The sequence below is a fragment of the Citrus clementina genome, unplaced genomic scaffold (genome assembly GCF_000493195.1).
Source record: "Citrus clementina cultivar Clemenules unplaced genomic scaffold, Citrus_clementina_v1.0 scaffold_6, whole genome shotgun sequence".
Taxonomy (NCBI): Eukaryota; Viridiplantae; Streptophyta; class Magnoliopsida; order Sapindales; family Rutaceae; genus Citrus; species Citrus x clementina.
In genome coordinates, this window is record NW_006262139.1 from 25,353,658 (window position 1) to 25,370,002 (window position 16,345).

Genomic DNA, 16,345 nt, shown 5'->3' on the forward strand with positions numbered 1-16,345 from the left:
GAATTTGTTCTGTTTTGTAAAACAGAATGTAAAATTAATCAATGTTATACATATATATATATATAATTCATTGAGTCTTTCTCCAAAGGGAATGCATCCACATTTTAAATTGTCAATCTGAAACCAATCAATATTATCTAACTAATTTTCTGCTACGACTTATCATACATTATCAAATTTTATGTTACTAGGTTGATGTTCTATAGTTGCCATTGTTTAAAATTCACATTGTCTGTTTTCACTCTCTCAATTATCAGTATATTAAAAGAAAAGTATAAAAATTAAAAACAGTATAAAATATTACCATATACATTTGATTGAAGAGTAAAATTTTGTTTATACAAATTAATACAGCATATTATGATTGATTGAATGAAAATATAAAATAAATATAAATAAGTCATGTGAGGTAAGAGATGTTTTTATTCAACATGTCACGACCTATTAAATTGTACTAAAGAATTATAGTCATATTATTAGTCATTATTGAAATAAATATGTTTTTAGTTAACAAATCTACGAGGGATGGAACTGTAATATTGTGATATTGTCGTTTTTGTAAATCTAAGATTTAGAAATTCTACAATGATAATGAGGACTAGACTAGCTTACAGAATCTGTAAGGTACAGACTGCAGCATCAGCCGTTGGATGTGGTTGGATGTGGAGTGAGAAACTAAACAATAGAAAATTGGATGGTGGGATGACGGGAGATGTTTGTTACAGAATCTGTACCATAGACAGGTCCTGATAATGAAAGTGGGCAATATCATCTGACTGACACAAGACATATTTGGCTTAATTAATTTATTTTTTTAATTACTCTAATCATGTCATGAAAGTCGATATTATTTTTGCCCTTTCAGTAACTAAAATTGACAGACCAAAGATAATAATTTTTTACCTTTTCCTATGCAATTATCATGCTGCCAGACTAAAACACATATTTTGACCAGACAGGATCAATTAAACTCGGTCGAAATGAAGTTGGTAGAAAATGTCTTTCAAAAAATTAAACCCCGAAGGCATAATTAGGCAAAGTGACAGCTAAGCGCGGGCAATGATTTTCATGTGCATTAACGGCATGAAAAAAAATAGACAATATTTAATTCAACCATATTTTTGGTAAAGGGGCTGCACAGACAACTTGAAATCTAAGAATGAACTTGCTTAACAACTCAGAAAATATGTTGAGTAAATCCGAAGTTATTCATATTTAAAAAAAAAAAGGTATAATAAAATAAAATAATTTTGGAAGGTTAGATGTTAGAGAATTGAACCAACTGTAAACTTAAAAAAGATCGTGGTGATGATGACAAATTATCATTCTCACAACTCAAGACAAAAAAATAGTAAAAGAAACAATAAACAATAATAAAAAAAAAAAAATCTCACCGTATGTGATTATTGTGGCCATATGCTTATCATCAAGTAAAAAAGACAAATCCATTCAGTGATGCAATATACATATATACTTCATTAACAAATATATAAAGGATGGAATCTTCATATTTGTTAATTTGTATCTCATCTGATGTGATAAATGATATGTCGCTATCTGACTTGTTCAAGTAATAAATAATTATTTAGTTTTATCTTTTTTTAATATAAATGATAATTTTTATTATTGACACATCAATTGAGATACAAACTAAAAGGTTATTTGTTTTGAAGTCTGAAATTTTATTAATTTTAGACTTTTAAAAAAATTTACTTATTTTTTTTTCGTAATTTATGTTTGATTTTCAACATTTACATCTAAATAAAAAAAAAGTAAACTTTTATGATTTTTATCTTAAAGAGAAAATGTTTGAATTAAAAGTAAATATTATATTCCAAAATATTCTCTATAAAATAACTTATTTTCCAAAACTATAAAATATAATCCTTTTTCTTTTGTTTTGATTTACAGAAATATAAATATTAAATAACCAAATTTAAAAAAAAATTATTATGAAAACAAATAAAAATATCACTTATATTCAGATATTCAAATTTTTATATTCATACACATTCTGAAAAAATAAACGCTGCCTAAATATCTCGAGTACATGAACATGATATTATTTCGAAATTTTTTGAATGTTACAATTAAGTCCGATGTTTACTACCAAACCCAAAACTCAAAAGATTAGCGCAGCGTCTCTCTCTTGATGAAGTGGGCTCATGAACTTGGCCCAAAATGAAGCTGCACTCGGTCCCTCAGTCACGAACACAAGATCAAAATGAGGCCGATAAAATATATAGTGAGGTAAATGCCAACAGAAGCCCAAAAGAAGTGAGGGCCTTGAACTTGATTGTATTTTTGATTAATGATGAGGGGTAAATTTAAAATTTGCATTGCGGTTAGATTAATTCTGGCAACTAAGCACTAGCCACACTACCATTTTCCGTAACGGTTCTTTAGTTTGTTAATCCAATCAATCTGAGCCCTACCCTCAGCAAATCCAGCGGTCAAAACACCGACAAAAATTTCAATTTAAATAATCCAACGATTTATAAACAAACAACCCATCAGGGAAAGAAAAGAAAAAAAAAAACTAGCCGTTACACAGAGCGTCCAAAATCTCAACGTTCCTTTTTCTTCTCCATCCTCTATCAATTATTCCCTCAGATTCATTCGTTCTTTCGTCAAATCAAAACCCTGACTTTCTCCCTCTTTCTCATCAAACTAACAAAATCCATCCCTGGTTTCCTGCTCTTGACTGTTTTCTTGATCGAATTCTCGATGGAGTCGAGTTTGGTTTCAAAGAATTCGAAGCCTTTGACTCCAGTGAAAGATCGTGAGAAGTGCCATTCAAAGATTCAAGAAATGAAAAAATTATCAGAGAATGTAAATCCTAATATCTCTCATTCAAGCCCTAATGTCGTTAAAACCTCAAATTCTCCATTGACAAAGTCTGGAAAGTCACGGAAATCGGCACCAAAAAACACGAATCATGTTGTTTTTTCGCCAAGAAACAAGATTAGAGAGAGGAAATTTGTGGTGGTGCCTAAGAAGAATTTGAAGAAAGAGAAAGATGGTGGTACAGGTCCAGTTTCAGTTTCAAGTGTTGTTGAGTGCAAGTGTAAAGAAAGATTTGGTGCAGGGAATGTGAAGAAGTGTCTTTGTGTAGCTTATGAGAATCTGAGGGCTTCACAGGAGGATTTCTTTAAGAAAAGGGATGGTTTTCTTGAAGACAATGATGAGTTCGATGATGCAAATAAGGATAACTTTGAGGGTGAAAATGTTGAAAATGATGAAGATTTGAATGAGGATGAGTCACCTCAACAAAAGGGGAGTTCAACAAGCAAGAGGAGGAGGGCTAAGTTGCTTGAAGAAGCAAGAAACAGTGTTCCTGAAAATGGGAAGGTTATGCATTTGGTTAAGGCCTTTGAGCAACTGCTTTCCATACCGAATGCTAAGGAATCTGTGGGAAAAGAGGAGGAGAAAGAGTGTGAAGAAAAGGTTGATGTTAAGAAGAAGGCAATGAAATGGGCATTGCCTGGGCTGCAAGTGCTTCCCCAACAGCCTAAGGCCCCTGAGTCTCGGGAGTCGTCTTGTTCTTCATTTTGTCCATCAGATTTGATCTTGACTGCTGAGAATTTGGGGCTGGATTCTCGTGCTTCAGTTTCTTCTTCGTGGGATAGTAGTAGAGGAAGGTTGGTAACAATGCTTTGATTTGATTGCTTTCAACTCATTAGCCACCACCTCATGTTTGATTTTCTATATTATCTTTTTTCATACTGACCTTGTCCTTTTCAGTATTTCTAGCAGGGCGTCGAATGGAGGCAGAAGAAGCAGGAGAAATGTAAGCTTCTCATGTCTTTATTGGTCACCTTAATGTTTGCTGAATTTCTCGCATAGTTGTAATTTGAGTTGATGGTTTTTGTACTTGTGTTTCTTTGAATTCTAGAGCTCTGAATCATGTGGGACCTTGGGAAGTAGGAGATGGAATAAGAAGCAACTTAAAGTCACAAGCCAAAAACCATTTAAGCTAAGAACTGAGGTCGATACTTTTTCAAATGAGTATTGAGTTGACCAAGCAATATTCAACTTATGATTGTTGTGAATCTCATTGTGATTGTTTGGTAATTGGTTTATGATTATAGCAAAGAGGAAGACAGAAGGAGGAGGAATTCATGAAGAAGGTGCAAGAAATGGTGCATGAGGAGGAGAAGTTGCGGATTCCTGTTGCTCAAGGCCTTCCTTGGACAACAGATGAACCTGAGGTGAGACCTCTCATTCAAATATATGGAGGAAAATCTCCTTTCAATTCTCTTGTTAGGTTCAAGTTGTTTTTAATTTTGTCGTGGCCTCTAAAATTGAATGCGAAAAAAAAAATGTCTAATTGGGATTTTTGATGCCTTGCTTGAATTTTGTTACGACAATAATGAGAATGCTCAAATGTTTTGTGCTAATGAGATCAGTTACTCTGGCTTTGTGTTTGAGCTACTAAATTGTTTTTCTGTGTATTCTCATGGTTACTAACTTTGGATTCGATTGCTTGGTTGAATTTCATTACAACAATTGTGAGATTATTCAATTGCTAAGAGAAGATAAGAGCTTACAATGTTGATATACGACCATTAGCATTTTTTTTACTTGCAGGGGGGATTTATGATATTTGAGGTTTTATTATATCTTTGTGCTGAAGGGATCGCTTGCTACGGCCTTTGTGTTTGTGTTTTCAGTGTCTAATTAAACCTGCTGTGAAAGAGAGTACAAGGCCGGTTGACCTGAAGCTCCACAGTGACGTACGGGCAGTGGAGCGTGCTGAGTTCGACCAACAGGTAAATCGTCACTATTTGATGGTCTGCTGCTCGATATATATACAGTTTAATTAGCCAATTAAAGGTGGTTTATAAAGGCATGATTCTTCAAGTTTTTTTGGTCATCTAAAATAAGATCATGACATTTGTGCACGTTTTGAGACAACCTTGAGTTAAGATATTGATTGACTCTTGTGGTAGATTCTGATTCTCAGCACAAATAGGCCGCAAAGCTTCTATAGTTTAGTGGCTTGAATGTGTGCTCTTGCGCATATGTGTTATGCGACAATATAGCACCTTAAATGTAGGGTTTGACTCTCTTACTGGATACTGATTGAGAGTTAGGTTTTAATTATCAGCAATTCCAAATAGTCTGTGCTTTGTGCACACATGGATCACTGACCTGGGCCTCACTAGATTGTGACAAATGTTCTTAGAAGGGAATTGATAATGTTTTTTGATGGGTTATATGATGAATCAGGTAGCTGAGAAAATGTCCGTGATTGAGCAATACAAGATGGAAAGAGAGAGGCAGCAGAAGGTACATGATTTGAAAAGGCATGATCTTGAGATGATGTTTCTGCAATGTTATTGAATGATATTCTTATTCTGCCCTTCTGGTTTGCAGTTGCTAGAAGAGGAAGAAACAAGAAGGTTGAGGAAAGAGCTCGTTCCAAAAGCACAGCCGATGCCCTATTTTGATAGACCTTTCATTCCCAGAAGGTAAAGTGTTTCTGAAACCAAAGGTGCCATTATTTATAGCACTTAATGCTAAGCAGTCAAGGCACAATGAATTAAGCTCTTTTTTGTTTTGGTTTGTTTTCAGGTTAGAGAAGCATCCAACAATTCCAAGAGATCCAAAGTTTCACATACCCCAGCACAAGAAGATCAAATGCTGCCTATCATGGAATGATATCAGCTCCTTCACTTGCCAACAGTAAAATGCCATCAAAGAAGTCTAAAGAGAAGTTTTCGGCATCACTCTTTACGTTGGATTCCAACTTCTGAATAATGTTAGTTCTCTGATCCTCGTTTCTTCTTTTCCTTCTTTCCTTTTGTATCCATTTTTTATTTGTATATGCAGCAACCAATTTAGTTGCAATTTTTAATGTCCCCTGGCTTGTTACTTGAAGAATCTGTAATTGGCGGACTTATTATTAACGGAAAGATCAATCATTTTCTTACTTGTTCATGGTAGAGCTCTGGTAGCGAGCGTTCTTGGACATTATTTAGTCAAAATTTCCAAAAGTTCTAAAACTCGTCGTATTTACGCAGTATATATCAAATTAACTTCACAGCGTCAGCCACCTTCACGGTCCACATCGCTGAATCAGTCCTTTTTTTTTTTTTTTTTTTTTTTTTTAAAACCTTTTTATCCATGTGCCAGGTCGTTTCTTGTTTCTAATGGGAATACCACTTCTCTTAGTATTGGGAATACTACTTCTCCGAGTATATTGAGGCCTTGGTTTCCTGTGTTGAAAAGAAAAAAATTGTAAATTTTTATATAAACAGTGACTGTCGTGTTAAAATCTACTGACACTAAAGATGTGTTAAATATTTTTCAATAATTGATTGAATATAAAGTAAAATCTTCTCGGACAAAAGAAGTGTTGAATATTTTTCAAGACTGCATAAGAATCCTCCAAAGGAGGAGATTACTGCTTGCCTCTAGTCACTATCCGAGACATTTTAGTGAGACTTCCAGCAAAATTTCTAGTCCGATTCAAATATGTGTGCGAGGACTGGTGTAATGTAATTTTGATTTCTCAAATTTCGAAGATATTAATCCAAAGATGCAGATGTCTAAATGTAAATTTCCTGCGAATTCGTTATTACAACATAAGGGGTTACGACGTCTCTATAAAAATGATTTAATAGCAAATTCACACGAAATCCACTAGAAATCCGAAACCGAGAATTTCTAGATATTAATCTTCAACATTCAATGTCAAAAATCTTGATTGCGAATCAGATTATGGACAATCATGGTGATGGTGTCTATGCATCGTTCAAACTAGAAGGAAAGAACATGAAGCAAAAGGAAGCAGCCTTTTCAGGGTTCTAAGGGTGCTAATGATTATTTAATGAAACTAGAAGAAACAAAGGTACTGTGTTACGCGACAATCAGATGGCAGGAGAGCAATAAAAGATGGAAAGAAAGAGGCAGAGCCGCAGAAGGTACATCTAATTGAAAGTTTTTGAGATGAGTGTTCTTATATGAAATTTGTTTCCTGACCTTCGTCTTTGTAGCCATATATGGCATTATTTCTCTCTCTCTCTCTCTCTCCACTCTATGGAATTCATTCCAATTCAAGTTGCTTAAAGTTGGTGGTCTCACTCTTGGAGGTTGGGTGCCGAAGATGGTAGGATCGTATCACTATTCGTATCAGGATGATATACTTGTATTGGAGTCATTGAGGGGCTCCATTAGTTGGTGTTAGGCTTCAGTGGCCCAAGACAAAAATAAACTATGGCCTAGGATAAGAGTTCATCTAAAGGCCCTTCGAGGATTACTATAAGAGAGAATTCTTGTTGTTGGGTCCCTGTAGTTTTGTTGGTTGTTTTTTGCTTTCGTTTTTAATATTGTGTTGCATTATTTTGTTTTGTTTTTTTTTTTTGTTTTTTGGTTGATTGGAAGGAGTCAATCTATGCAGAGTGAATCGGTCCCTAAAAAAACCCCTGAAAGGGCTGCCGTCCGATGCCAATGTTATATTTATTTTTTATTATTATTATAAGCAAAAGCAAAAGTTAAAGAAAAAAAAATGCAAAATAAGAAAAAAAAAAAAAAAAAAAAAAGCAAGCTGCAATCGCAAAAGAAGGAAAAGAGAAAAAAAAAGGTGAGTCGAGCGGTAGTTGCCGTATTAGCACGCCCTCCGATGCGAAGCCCAATGACCCTTAATTATTCCCCAAACACGTGATTATTATAAATTAATGCTGAGCCCACCCTTAATACAATGCAATACCAGACACCAATCACACCCAAAATTCTTTCCCATGGTGCCAAATTCTTAATGACGTGAAGTCCCTGGTCCGGGCTAGTTCTTTTCCGTCTCCCCAAGTTGCTTAAATTTGTTTACTTAAAACAACATTGGCTTGTTTCCTGAAGAACTTGCCAGACACAATTGGCAGACTGTCGACTTATTTTATTGCAAAGATCACATCATTTTTTTACTTCTATCTGAAAGATTTGCTAGAATAACAATAAAATCTTCTCCACTGCAGGTGGAATATGCAAGCTAAGGAGAACTTTGGTACTGATCGTGCAAATTGAAAATTATTATGATGATGACACCATCTCTCAATATCTTTCCCATCCTTGTGAATTGATTAATGAAATCAACAACAGATCAGAAATATAATATCTATAAAACAACAGCCTCTTGGATAACAGGAATTTATAGTGAATACTACAGATAAATGTCAAACATCTAAAAGCAACAAAACTGAAGTTGGGTTCATCATAAAAAGTCCATGCTTGGAATCAAAACTTACTTAAGAATGCAACATCATTCCATCAACTAACAAAAACCTGCAACAAATCAAACAAGATCACCGTCAAGCAGCTTCAAGGAGCAACGACAATCCTTCCGGCAACTTGGTCAAGGTCTCGTTGGCCACTGGAAGTAATTCTCCTTCCACTGATATACAAGAAAATAGAGATTGGAATAAGCATAAGATCATAACATACCCCAAAAATAACTGACAATAGAAGAATGGTGCATGTTAAACAAGTCCTAAAGATATCTAGAGTTTACCCCTTGGGCTCAATATCTATAATGTTCATGTTCTGCAACTGTTGAAGAATGTGGCGAGCAATAGCACCACTGCTTTTGCAGAAGTGAGGTGGACGACTTCCATTCCTCTTACTTCCACCATAAATCCTCCTGAAAGAACCCACACCAAGCCCTTGCCTCAAGTAGATTTTCCTTGCCATGGAGGCTGCAATGCCGTGTAAGTATAAGACACACTGCATAAAACCTTCACACCAATACTTAATTTAACTGGTCACACAAACTCACCAGCTCTGACATAGTACCAGTCAGGGTCATAGGGAGCAAGCTCCTTGAACTGGGCAGTCTTGACTATGTCAGTCCATGGGGGAAGTTCCATCTATTTACAGACAAGATAAAGAGGAAAAGAATAAAAACAAATCAAGACTATTGAAGCACAAATATCACATTAAAAGCAAAGCTGAACAAATCTAAAATTTCTCTTCAATTGAAAATCTACCAAGGAATGTACAAACTAGTTATACATGATTCTTACACACTCCTAAATAAAAGTAAGCATGAACAGTAATAAGTCCACCAATTCCGGCAGTTTTATATCTTAATAACAAGACACTCGTACAGCATTATACAAACATGCCGACCATCAGTTTGCTTTACACACCCACCAACAACTACATTAAATTGTTTAAACACTAGTACAATCTCCATTAAAGTCAAGGTCGAATAACATTGTATGAACCAAACAGTTAAATTTCTATCCACAACCACCTCAATAACAAATGAACTGGAATGAAAATCCAACTCCTTTTCCACTTAAATTCAAAAATCAAACAATCAAAAACAAGTTAAAACCATAAACCTAGAAGTAAATAACATAATACAACTAGAAACCAGATCACAACAGAGCAGGACAGCGACTAATTAGGCCCAAATGACCCATAATATATACTACAGAGAGAAAAGAAAAACATGACCCAGATACACATACGTATACGTTTGTGAGAAGCTTTGTGTAAATTTACCTTGCCAGATCGCTTGAGATGAGCAGAGTAAGCCTTCACAAACTCATGAGGAGACACATCTTTGACAGTCCTAGCGGTAGCCATGGTCACAACAGAGCAGGACAGCGACTCAAAAGCTTCGCTTTTGCAAGAAGGTGGTGGAATTGCTCTCTCTCTCTCTCTAGGGTTTCTCCGCTGGTTATTTTCGATGTGTATATATAGTCGTCGATTTTAGGGTTTCTGCTCCCGTTCGTAGCGTTTTGTTGTTGGGCTTGGGCTAAGTGTCTAATTAGGCTTTGGCTTCAAGAACATTTATAAAATTGTAGATATGGCCAAATTATTTAGTCAATTTACAAATATTGCTCAACTTAAAACTTTTTCATATTTTTGTTGCCAAAAATATTATTTTGGAAAATAATGTCCTGCGATGACTTGCCAACTGCGTTTATCAATTTGTTTGTCCATACGGACCACAAGCAAGGTGGATTGAATCATTATTTGTCATGTTCAAAGTCAATCCGTCTCCATATGAACGTTCTCATTTTAATAAATTATATTTACCATCAAGCGGCAAATAAATATAAACTGAATCTACTAAATTACTATTAAATATATACAATATTCATCAGTTAAATCGTGAGATAATATAATTAATTTTTTTAGATCTTATAAGAAGTTATCAACTTCTTAATAAATGATACATTACATCTCATATTATTTGAGATGAAATTTTAAAATATCAATTTAAACACTTTTGATTTTAATTAAATTTTTATAGTTATTTTACTGTGCAATTAGAGAGAATTTATTACTTTTACAAGAATCTTATCTATATTTATTTCAAAAAATGATAAAAAAAATAAGTAATGAGGAAATTAAGTTGCCGTTAGATCAATAATAACAATAATAATGATAATACAAAAAAATATGTACGATGAAGCCAAGTTCAGAGTCACATATTAATAACAATAAAATTCCTTAAAAGGGAACGTTCATGTTATTAAAAAAAAATTCCTTAAGAAATAATAATCGTAAAAATAACAATAGAATATATATTACGGGTAATTGTTAAAAAAAACAAATATTGGTCAAAGAGAAAGAAGCAGAGCCAGCGAAAACGACACCGTATTTGAGACAAATAAATGACCCGTTTCAAACTAAACTCATGCCTTTTTACGGTGTCCCTCCGCTCAATAATAGAACTGGCACCCCAAACCCTATAAACCAACCATAGCAATCTCGACTCAAGAGTGAAAAGGAAACTCGAGACTTATCATCAGTGAGTCCAAACGATGGCGTTTAAGCATCTCCTAACCCTAGCTCGCCGGTCTCACAGGCCTTCGTCCACGGCCCTCTTTACCGCCATCCGATCCTCCTCCTCCGCCTCACCCCTCGCCACGTCACCATCGTCTCCGCCGCCGTCCCCGCCTCCCCCAAATGTCATGATCTACGACCGTCTCGCCGAAGCCGTCAAAGCCAAGCTCAAAAACCTAGAAAACCCCGACCCGAAGTTCTTAAAGTACGGATCCCCGCACCCAACCCTTACTTCCCACACGCACATCCTCGCTGCGCCGGAGACCAAAATCGCGACTTTGCCTAACGGACTCCGCGTCGCCACCGAGTCGAACCTCGCCGCGAAGACGGCCACAGTTGGAGTTTGGATTGACGCCGGCTCGAGGTTCGAGACTGATGAGACGAACGGGACGGCTCATTTCTTGGAGCATATGATATTCAAGGGGACGGAGAAGCGGACTGCGAGAGATTTGGAGGAGGAGATCGAGAATATGGGGGGGCATTTGAATGCTTACACTAGCAGGGAACAGACGACCTATTATGCCAAGGTGTTGGATAAGGATGTGAATAATGCTTTGGATATTTTGGCAGATATTTTGCAGAACTCGACGTTTGATCAAGCGAGGATCACCAGGGAACGGGATGTTATTTTGAGAGAAATGGAGGAGGTAAGAGTTAAATAAATAAAGTTTTGATTTTTTTTTTTTTCCAAATTATGGATAGGATTGGCTAGTTTTGATTTGTTGATGGTGTTGGAACGGTTTGTTTTTTCTTAGTCAGGGAGTAGGCTTAGCTTAATGTATGTCTGTTTTGCTCTTTTGGTGTCATGAGTATTAATTGTTTAATAGTCGGTGGTGTTTTGTAGTTTTTGCTAATTTTTACTACTATTTCTATTGTACATTACTCATTTTTTATTTTTCATTTTAGTTGCATACAGGTAGCATCTATTTCATATTTCCGAAGAGGAATACTATTGTTGTCCAATATTGTTAAAATACTGTATACCTTACTTGATGTTAAAATATGTCTTTGTATTTTTTCTAAGTTAGTTGTTGATTGGTTGTTCTTGCTTATGCTGAGTGTTTGTCTGATTTACTTAACACGCCGTGAATTGGATGAAATTTTGGGAGTTTTCATTTCTCTTGTTAATACTTACTAATGTGCTCGGTATTAGTAAGCTTAAAACTCCATATGTGCTGCATTTGGCTCTTGTTGAATAAATAATGATTTTTTATGGTTTTCAAGCCTACCAATTATGGTCATTTCGTTACATAACATAATGCAACAGTGTGTTATTTTATATGGAAAGTTAAATTATTTCTTTCAGTGTCTCCCTTAAGTTTGATTAAATTGTTTAGATCATAATCATGTTCTTTTCTATTGTTGCAGGTTGAGGGGCAAACAGAGGAAGTCATTTTTGATCATTTGCATGCAACTGCATTCCAGTACACTCCTTTGGGGAGAACTATTCTCGGTCCTGCTCAGAATATCAAGACAATCACAAAAGAACATCTGCAGAACTATATTCACACTCACTATACTGCTCCCAGAATGGTACTGAGATAACCATTGACGTTAATGATATTTTTTTGTCTTAAGTGTGGGCCATAGTACTGATCAACAGATTATGTTTCCTTCTGCGTGGACCTTCATTTTAGGTGATTGCTGCTTCTGGAGCTGTGAAGCATGAAGAAGTTGTTGAGCAAGTGAAGAAATTGTTCACAAAATTATCAGCGGATCCAACCACTGCTTCTCAATTAGTTGCAAATGAACCAGCAATTTTCACTGGTTCTGAGGTGGGGGAAGTGTGATTTAAATACATTTGATTGTCCTCTATGCTATCAAATTTCCATCTCTGAGATATTTATTTTGATTATTGGTGTGAAAACAGGTTAGAATAATTGATGACGATATTCCTTTGGCACAATTTGCGGTTGCTTTCGCTGGAGCATCTTGGACAGATCCAGATTCAATTGCCCTGATGGTTATGCAGGCAATGTTGGGTTCATGGAATAAAAATTCAGTGGGTGGAAAGCACATGGGGTGAGTGTTTTGTCCTTGTCAATAAAGCATCTTGTTCACAAATTAGAACTACTTGCCCATTAGCATTCATATTGATTTGCTCTTGAGAATCCCTTAACAGTTCCGAGCTGGCACAGAGAGTTGGCATTAATGAAATTGCAGAAAGCATGATGGCCTTCAACACGAACTACAAAGACACTGGTCTGTTTGGTGTTTATGCTGTTGCTAAGGTGAGGTCACTACCTACATTGAACAAGTATTTATTTTTCATTTGCAGAAAACTTTCTTCTCTGCCAATGTATATGGTACTCTTCTGTGCAATTTATTTCTTCTTTTTGCATGAAAAGTTGAACTTGAAAAACTGAATATTGATTTTGATCGAGTTTTATTATGTTTTGTATTGTTTTTAGCCGGATTGCTTAGATGATTTGGCCTATGCAATTATGTACGAGACTACCAAGTTAGCTTATCGGGTTTCAGAAGCTGATGTCACTCGTGCCCGTAATCAGGTTGCTGCTTCACTTCCTACTTACCCTGGATATTTGGACATTTGCTTACTCCCGACATTTGTAGGGTTGTAATACAATGAAAGATCAATGATAAAGATATTATTACTTTTAGCAATTTACTGATATTCTATTGCGCCTTTCTTTGGAATTGCATTGTCCATTTACGTGCTTTGCTATGCATATCAGAGTTCTCACTCTGTTGGATCTGAACATTCTTTTATCAAGTGTGTGCTTCTTAGGATCAGATGGATAAATGGTATATCTGTGTCTAATTTTGATTTCAAGTGAAATCAGAATCTAAACATCTTTTCTTTTCGTATGGTCTTATTTCATGTCAGTGCATAATCCATCATTAGTCTATCATACATGTCTAGGGTGGCCATTATCATCCTCTTCCTCTTAGCAGAGACATATTTGTATTTGTGAAACTTGATTGGTTTATGTGTTGCATAGATGATGGAATCTCATTCATGTATTCATGGATGGCGCTGACTAGTATTTTGGTTGCAGTTGAAATCATCCCTGTTGCTTCACATTGATGGAACAAGCCCTGTAGCTGAAGATATTGGACGCCAGGTATATTTTCCTATCACTATGCCAGCCTTTTTGCATTACCTATACCTTGCAATGTCTATTATACGATTGAATAATCACTTTGGGCTTGATTATTTGCAGCCAGAATAACCAATGTGATTGTCATGTGCTCATAGTTTCTGCTACTGCCAAAATATTGCCTTTTTTTTCTTTTTATTTGTTCACCTTGGTCTGCTTTTACTTGCAGCTGCTTACATATGGTCGAAGAATCCCATTTGCTGAATTGTTTGCTAGGATAGACTCCGTAGATGCAAGCACTGTCAAGCGCGTTGCAAACAGATTTATTTACGACAGGGTATGTACTACATTCGTACCCCCACAATTCTTATTGTGCTTGTAACATTCCACTATTATTTTTCTGGGACCAAAAATTGCTTGTCAAAACTGGTTTGCTAATTTTCTGGTCTGTGCAGGATATCGCAATTGCTGCAATGGGTCCAATTCAAGGTTTACCCGACTACAACTGGTTCAGACGCAGAACCTACTGGAATAGATACTAAGTTATCTCATGGTTGTTCATTACTGCATCCCCGCCTTCCTGGGCGGAGATTTCAAACAATTTTTGGGTTGCAATTTACACAATCAATGCCCTTGGGAGAGGCTTCAGGGCTATGGTATTTTATTGAATTCTTTTCTAGCTCTTGCTTCTGTAACTTCATAATTTGTTCAGGAAATAAGTAAGCTGTCTTCACTCTTCAGTGATTTGGCCCTCGGATTTTCATTGCTTTGAGCTTAACAGCTCAAGTGACAGCTTTGAATGATGATAAATTTTCAGCTGCATCACATCATATTGCCTTTGGTTTTCAAGGCATTAATGTTTCTGGTTGGTTGCATTGGTGGCTCAACTGCCTGCCTCCAATTTGATTGGTAAATAATAATTAAGTGTTACTGTTGAATTAATAGCAAAAAGGCTCTGTAAAGGTCTTATTTCTTTTTACCTCCTAGTGAGTGTCACATCAATTCAACAATTTCTATTAGTTTTTGGGATTTTCTGCTCTTTTTTTTTTTTAAAATGTTTTAGAAGATTCATAAAAATAATTTCGGTCTCTAAATTGACTCTTGCTTTTTCCCGTGTTCTCATTTTACCATTATGTACGTGCTTGCGAAAAGTTAGATGGAAACTTTTAAGGTTTGGTCCTCTAACGAGAAAATAGCCATATAAAGGCGTAGAACTGTGTGCTATATGGCCTTTACTTTTGTGCCCAAATTGGCCTTGAAAAAAATAATAATTAGGTTTTTTTCCACTAAAACACTATTGGGGCATAAAAAGATCTCCTAGCGTTTCACATTAATCCGACGAGTTCTGCTAGTTTTTGGAGGTTTTTTTTCAAAAAAAAAAAAAATTATTTTGGTTCTCCAAACTGACTCTCTTTTTTGCCTCCAATCTAGTTTCACTAAAAAGGCTTCCTAAAGATTTTCACGTTAGTCCAATGACTTCTGATAGTTTATTTGGATTTTTTTTTAATCTTTTACAAAAATTCTCAAAAATTTTCTAAAAGAATATTTTGAGCCTCCAAATTGACTCTTTTTTTCCCTATGGTATGGTTTCACCAAGTGTAAAAAGCTAACTCGAGTTGGGCCTCTAACGGTAAAATTATCATTTAAAGGCCCAAAATTGTATGTTATAGTGTTTGGTTCGAAGGCCAAATTAGGTTCGGAAGAAAAAAGTTGGGGTTTATCCTCCAAAATTCTAAAACCATATCTCTGCTGTAGAAAGGCCTCCAAAAAATTATTTTGGTTCTCCAAAGTTGGGGTTTATCCTCCAAAATTCTAAAACCATATCTCTGCTGTAGAAAGGCCTCCAAAGAGATTCCCATCAATCCGACAACTCCCGCTAATTTTTTTAATTTTTCAGTTTTTTTAATTTTATAAATTCATATTAATTATCTGGGGCCTCTAAATCGATTTTTTTTCCTCCTCTGGTCTAGTTTCACCAACATCGACATACTTCTAAGGAAACTAGCTTAAAATTTTAAAATCATCATTCAAAGGCTCAAAACTGTGTGTTGTTGCCTTTTTGTTTTGGACTAAAATTATGATTTTTTTTGTTTCCCCACCAAATCCATATATGGGCCATAAAATGCCTCCCAGAGAGCTTCTCATGAATTTGAAGACTTCTGCAATTCTTTCGAGATCATTTTATTCTTTAGAAAAAATTTTAAAAGTTGTTTTATTAGGCCCTCAAAGTGACTCCGTTCTTTTCCTAAGACCTTTAATTTTCATGCAAAAAGACTTGCTCAGAATTTTAGAATTTCATCCTTCAATGACGAGATCGTCCTTTAAGAATCCAAAGCTACGTTCTTTTTTACTCCAAACTCTTTCCTAAGTTATCAGCCTACCGATGAGTTAATTGAGTTGCGTGATCTTCTATTATTATGTATATAATATTATAATATTATAAAGTGAAGACATTTTACATAAACGAAATAATAATAATAATAATA

At 35.5% G+C, this 16,345-nt stretch overlaps 3 protein-coding genes across 3 annotated transcripts; 2 read left to right on the forward strand and 1 right to left on the reverse strand.

Annotated features, from left to right (window-relative positions):
- Nucleotides 1-2,534: 2,534 nt before the first annotated feature.
- On the forward strand, nucleotides 2,535-5,895 carry LOC18039870. Its single transcript, XM_024182089.1, has 8 exons — nucleotides 2,535-3,641; nucleotides 3,745-3,790; nucleotides 3,896-3,988; nucleotides 4,092-4,211; nucleotides 4,674-4,772; nucleotides 5,233-5,292; nucleotides 5,380-5,474; nucleotides 5,578-5,895. The coding sequence occupies exons 1-8, from the start codon at nucleotides 2,728-2,730 to the stop codon at nucleotides 5,690-5,692; spliced, it is 1,542 nt and encodes a 513-aa protein (XP_024037857.1). The 5' UTR covers nucleotides 2,535-2,727; the 3' UTR covers nucleotides 5,693-5,895.
- A 2,201-nt stretch (nucleotides 5,896-8,096) lies between these two features.
- Nucleotides 8,097-9,723, reverse strand: LOC18039871 (40S ribosomal protein S19-3). The gene is made up of 4 exons (XM_006431211.2): nucleotides 9,505-9,723; nucleotides 8,771-8,861; nucleotides 8,507-8,690; nucleotides 8,097-8,389 (listed from the first exon to the last, which is right to left on the reverse strand). Exons 1-4 carry the CDS (start codon nucleotides 9,586-9,588, stop codon nucleotides 8,317-8,319), a joined length of 432 nt encoding a protein of 143 aa, XP_006431274.1. The 5' UTR covers nucleotides 9,589-9,723; the 3' UTR covers nucleotides 8,097-8,316.
- Nucleotides 9,724-10,641: 918 nt separating this feature from the next.
- On the forward strand, nucleotides 10,642-14,821 carry LOC18038393 (probable mitochondrial-processing peptidase subunit beta, mitochondrial). The gene is made up of 9 exons (XM_006431212.2): nucleotides 10,642-11,444; nucleotides 12,166-12,330; nucleotides 12,435-12,572; nucleotides 12,668-12,819; nucleotides 12,920-13,028; nucleotides 13,209-13,307; nucleotides 13,818-13,883; nucleotides 14,089-14,196; nucleotides 14,315-14,821. The coding sequence occupies exons 1-9, from the start codon at nucleotides 10,776-10,778 to the stop codon at nucleotides 14,399-14,401; spliced, it is 1,593 nt and encodes a 530-aa protein (XP_006431275.1). The 5' UTR covers nucleotides 10,642-10,775; the 3' UTR covers nucleotides 14,402-14,821.
- Nucleotides 14,822-16,345: the final 1,524 nt, after the last annotated feature.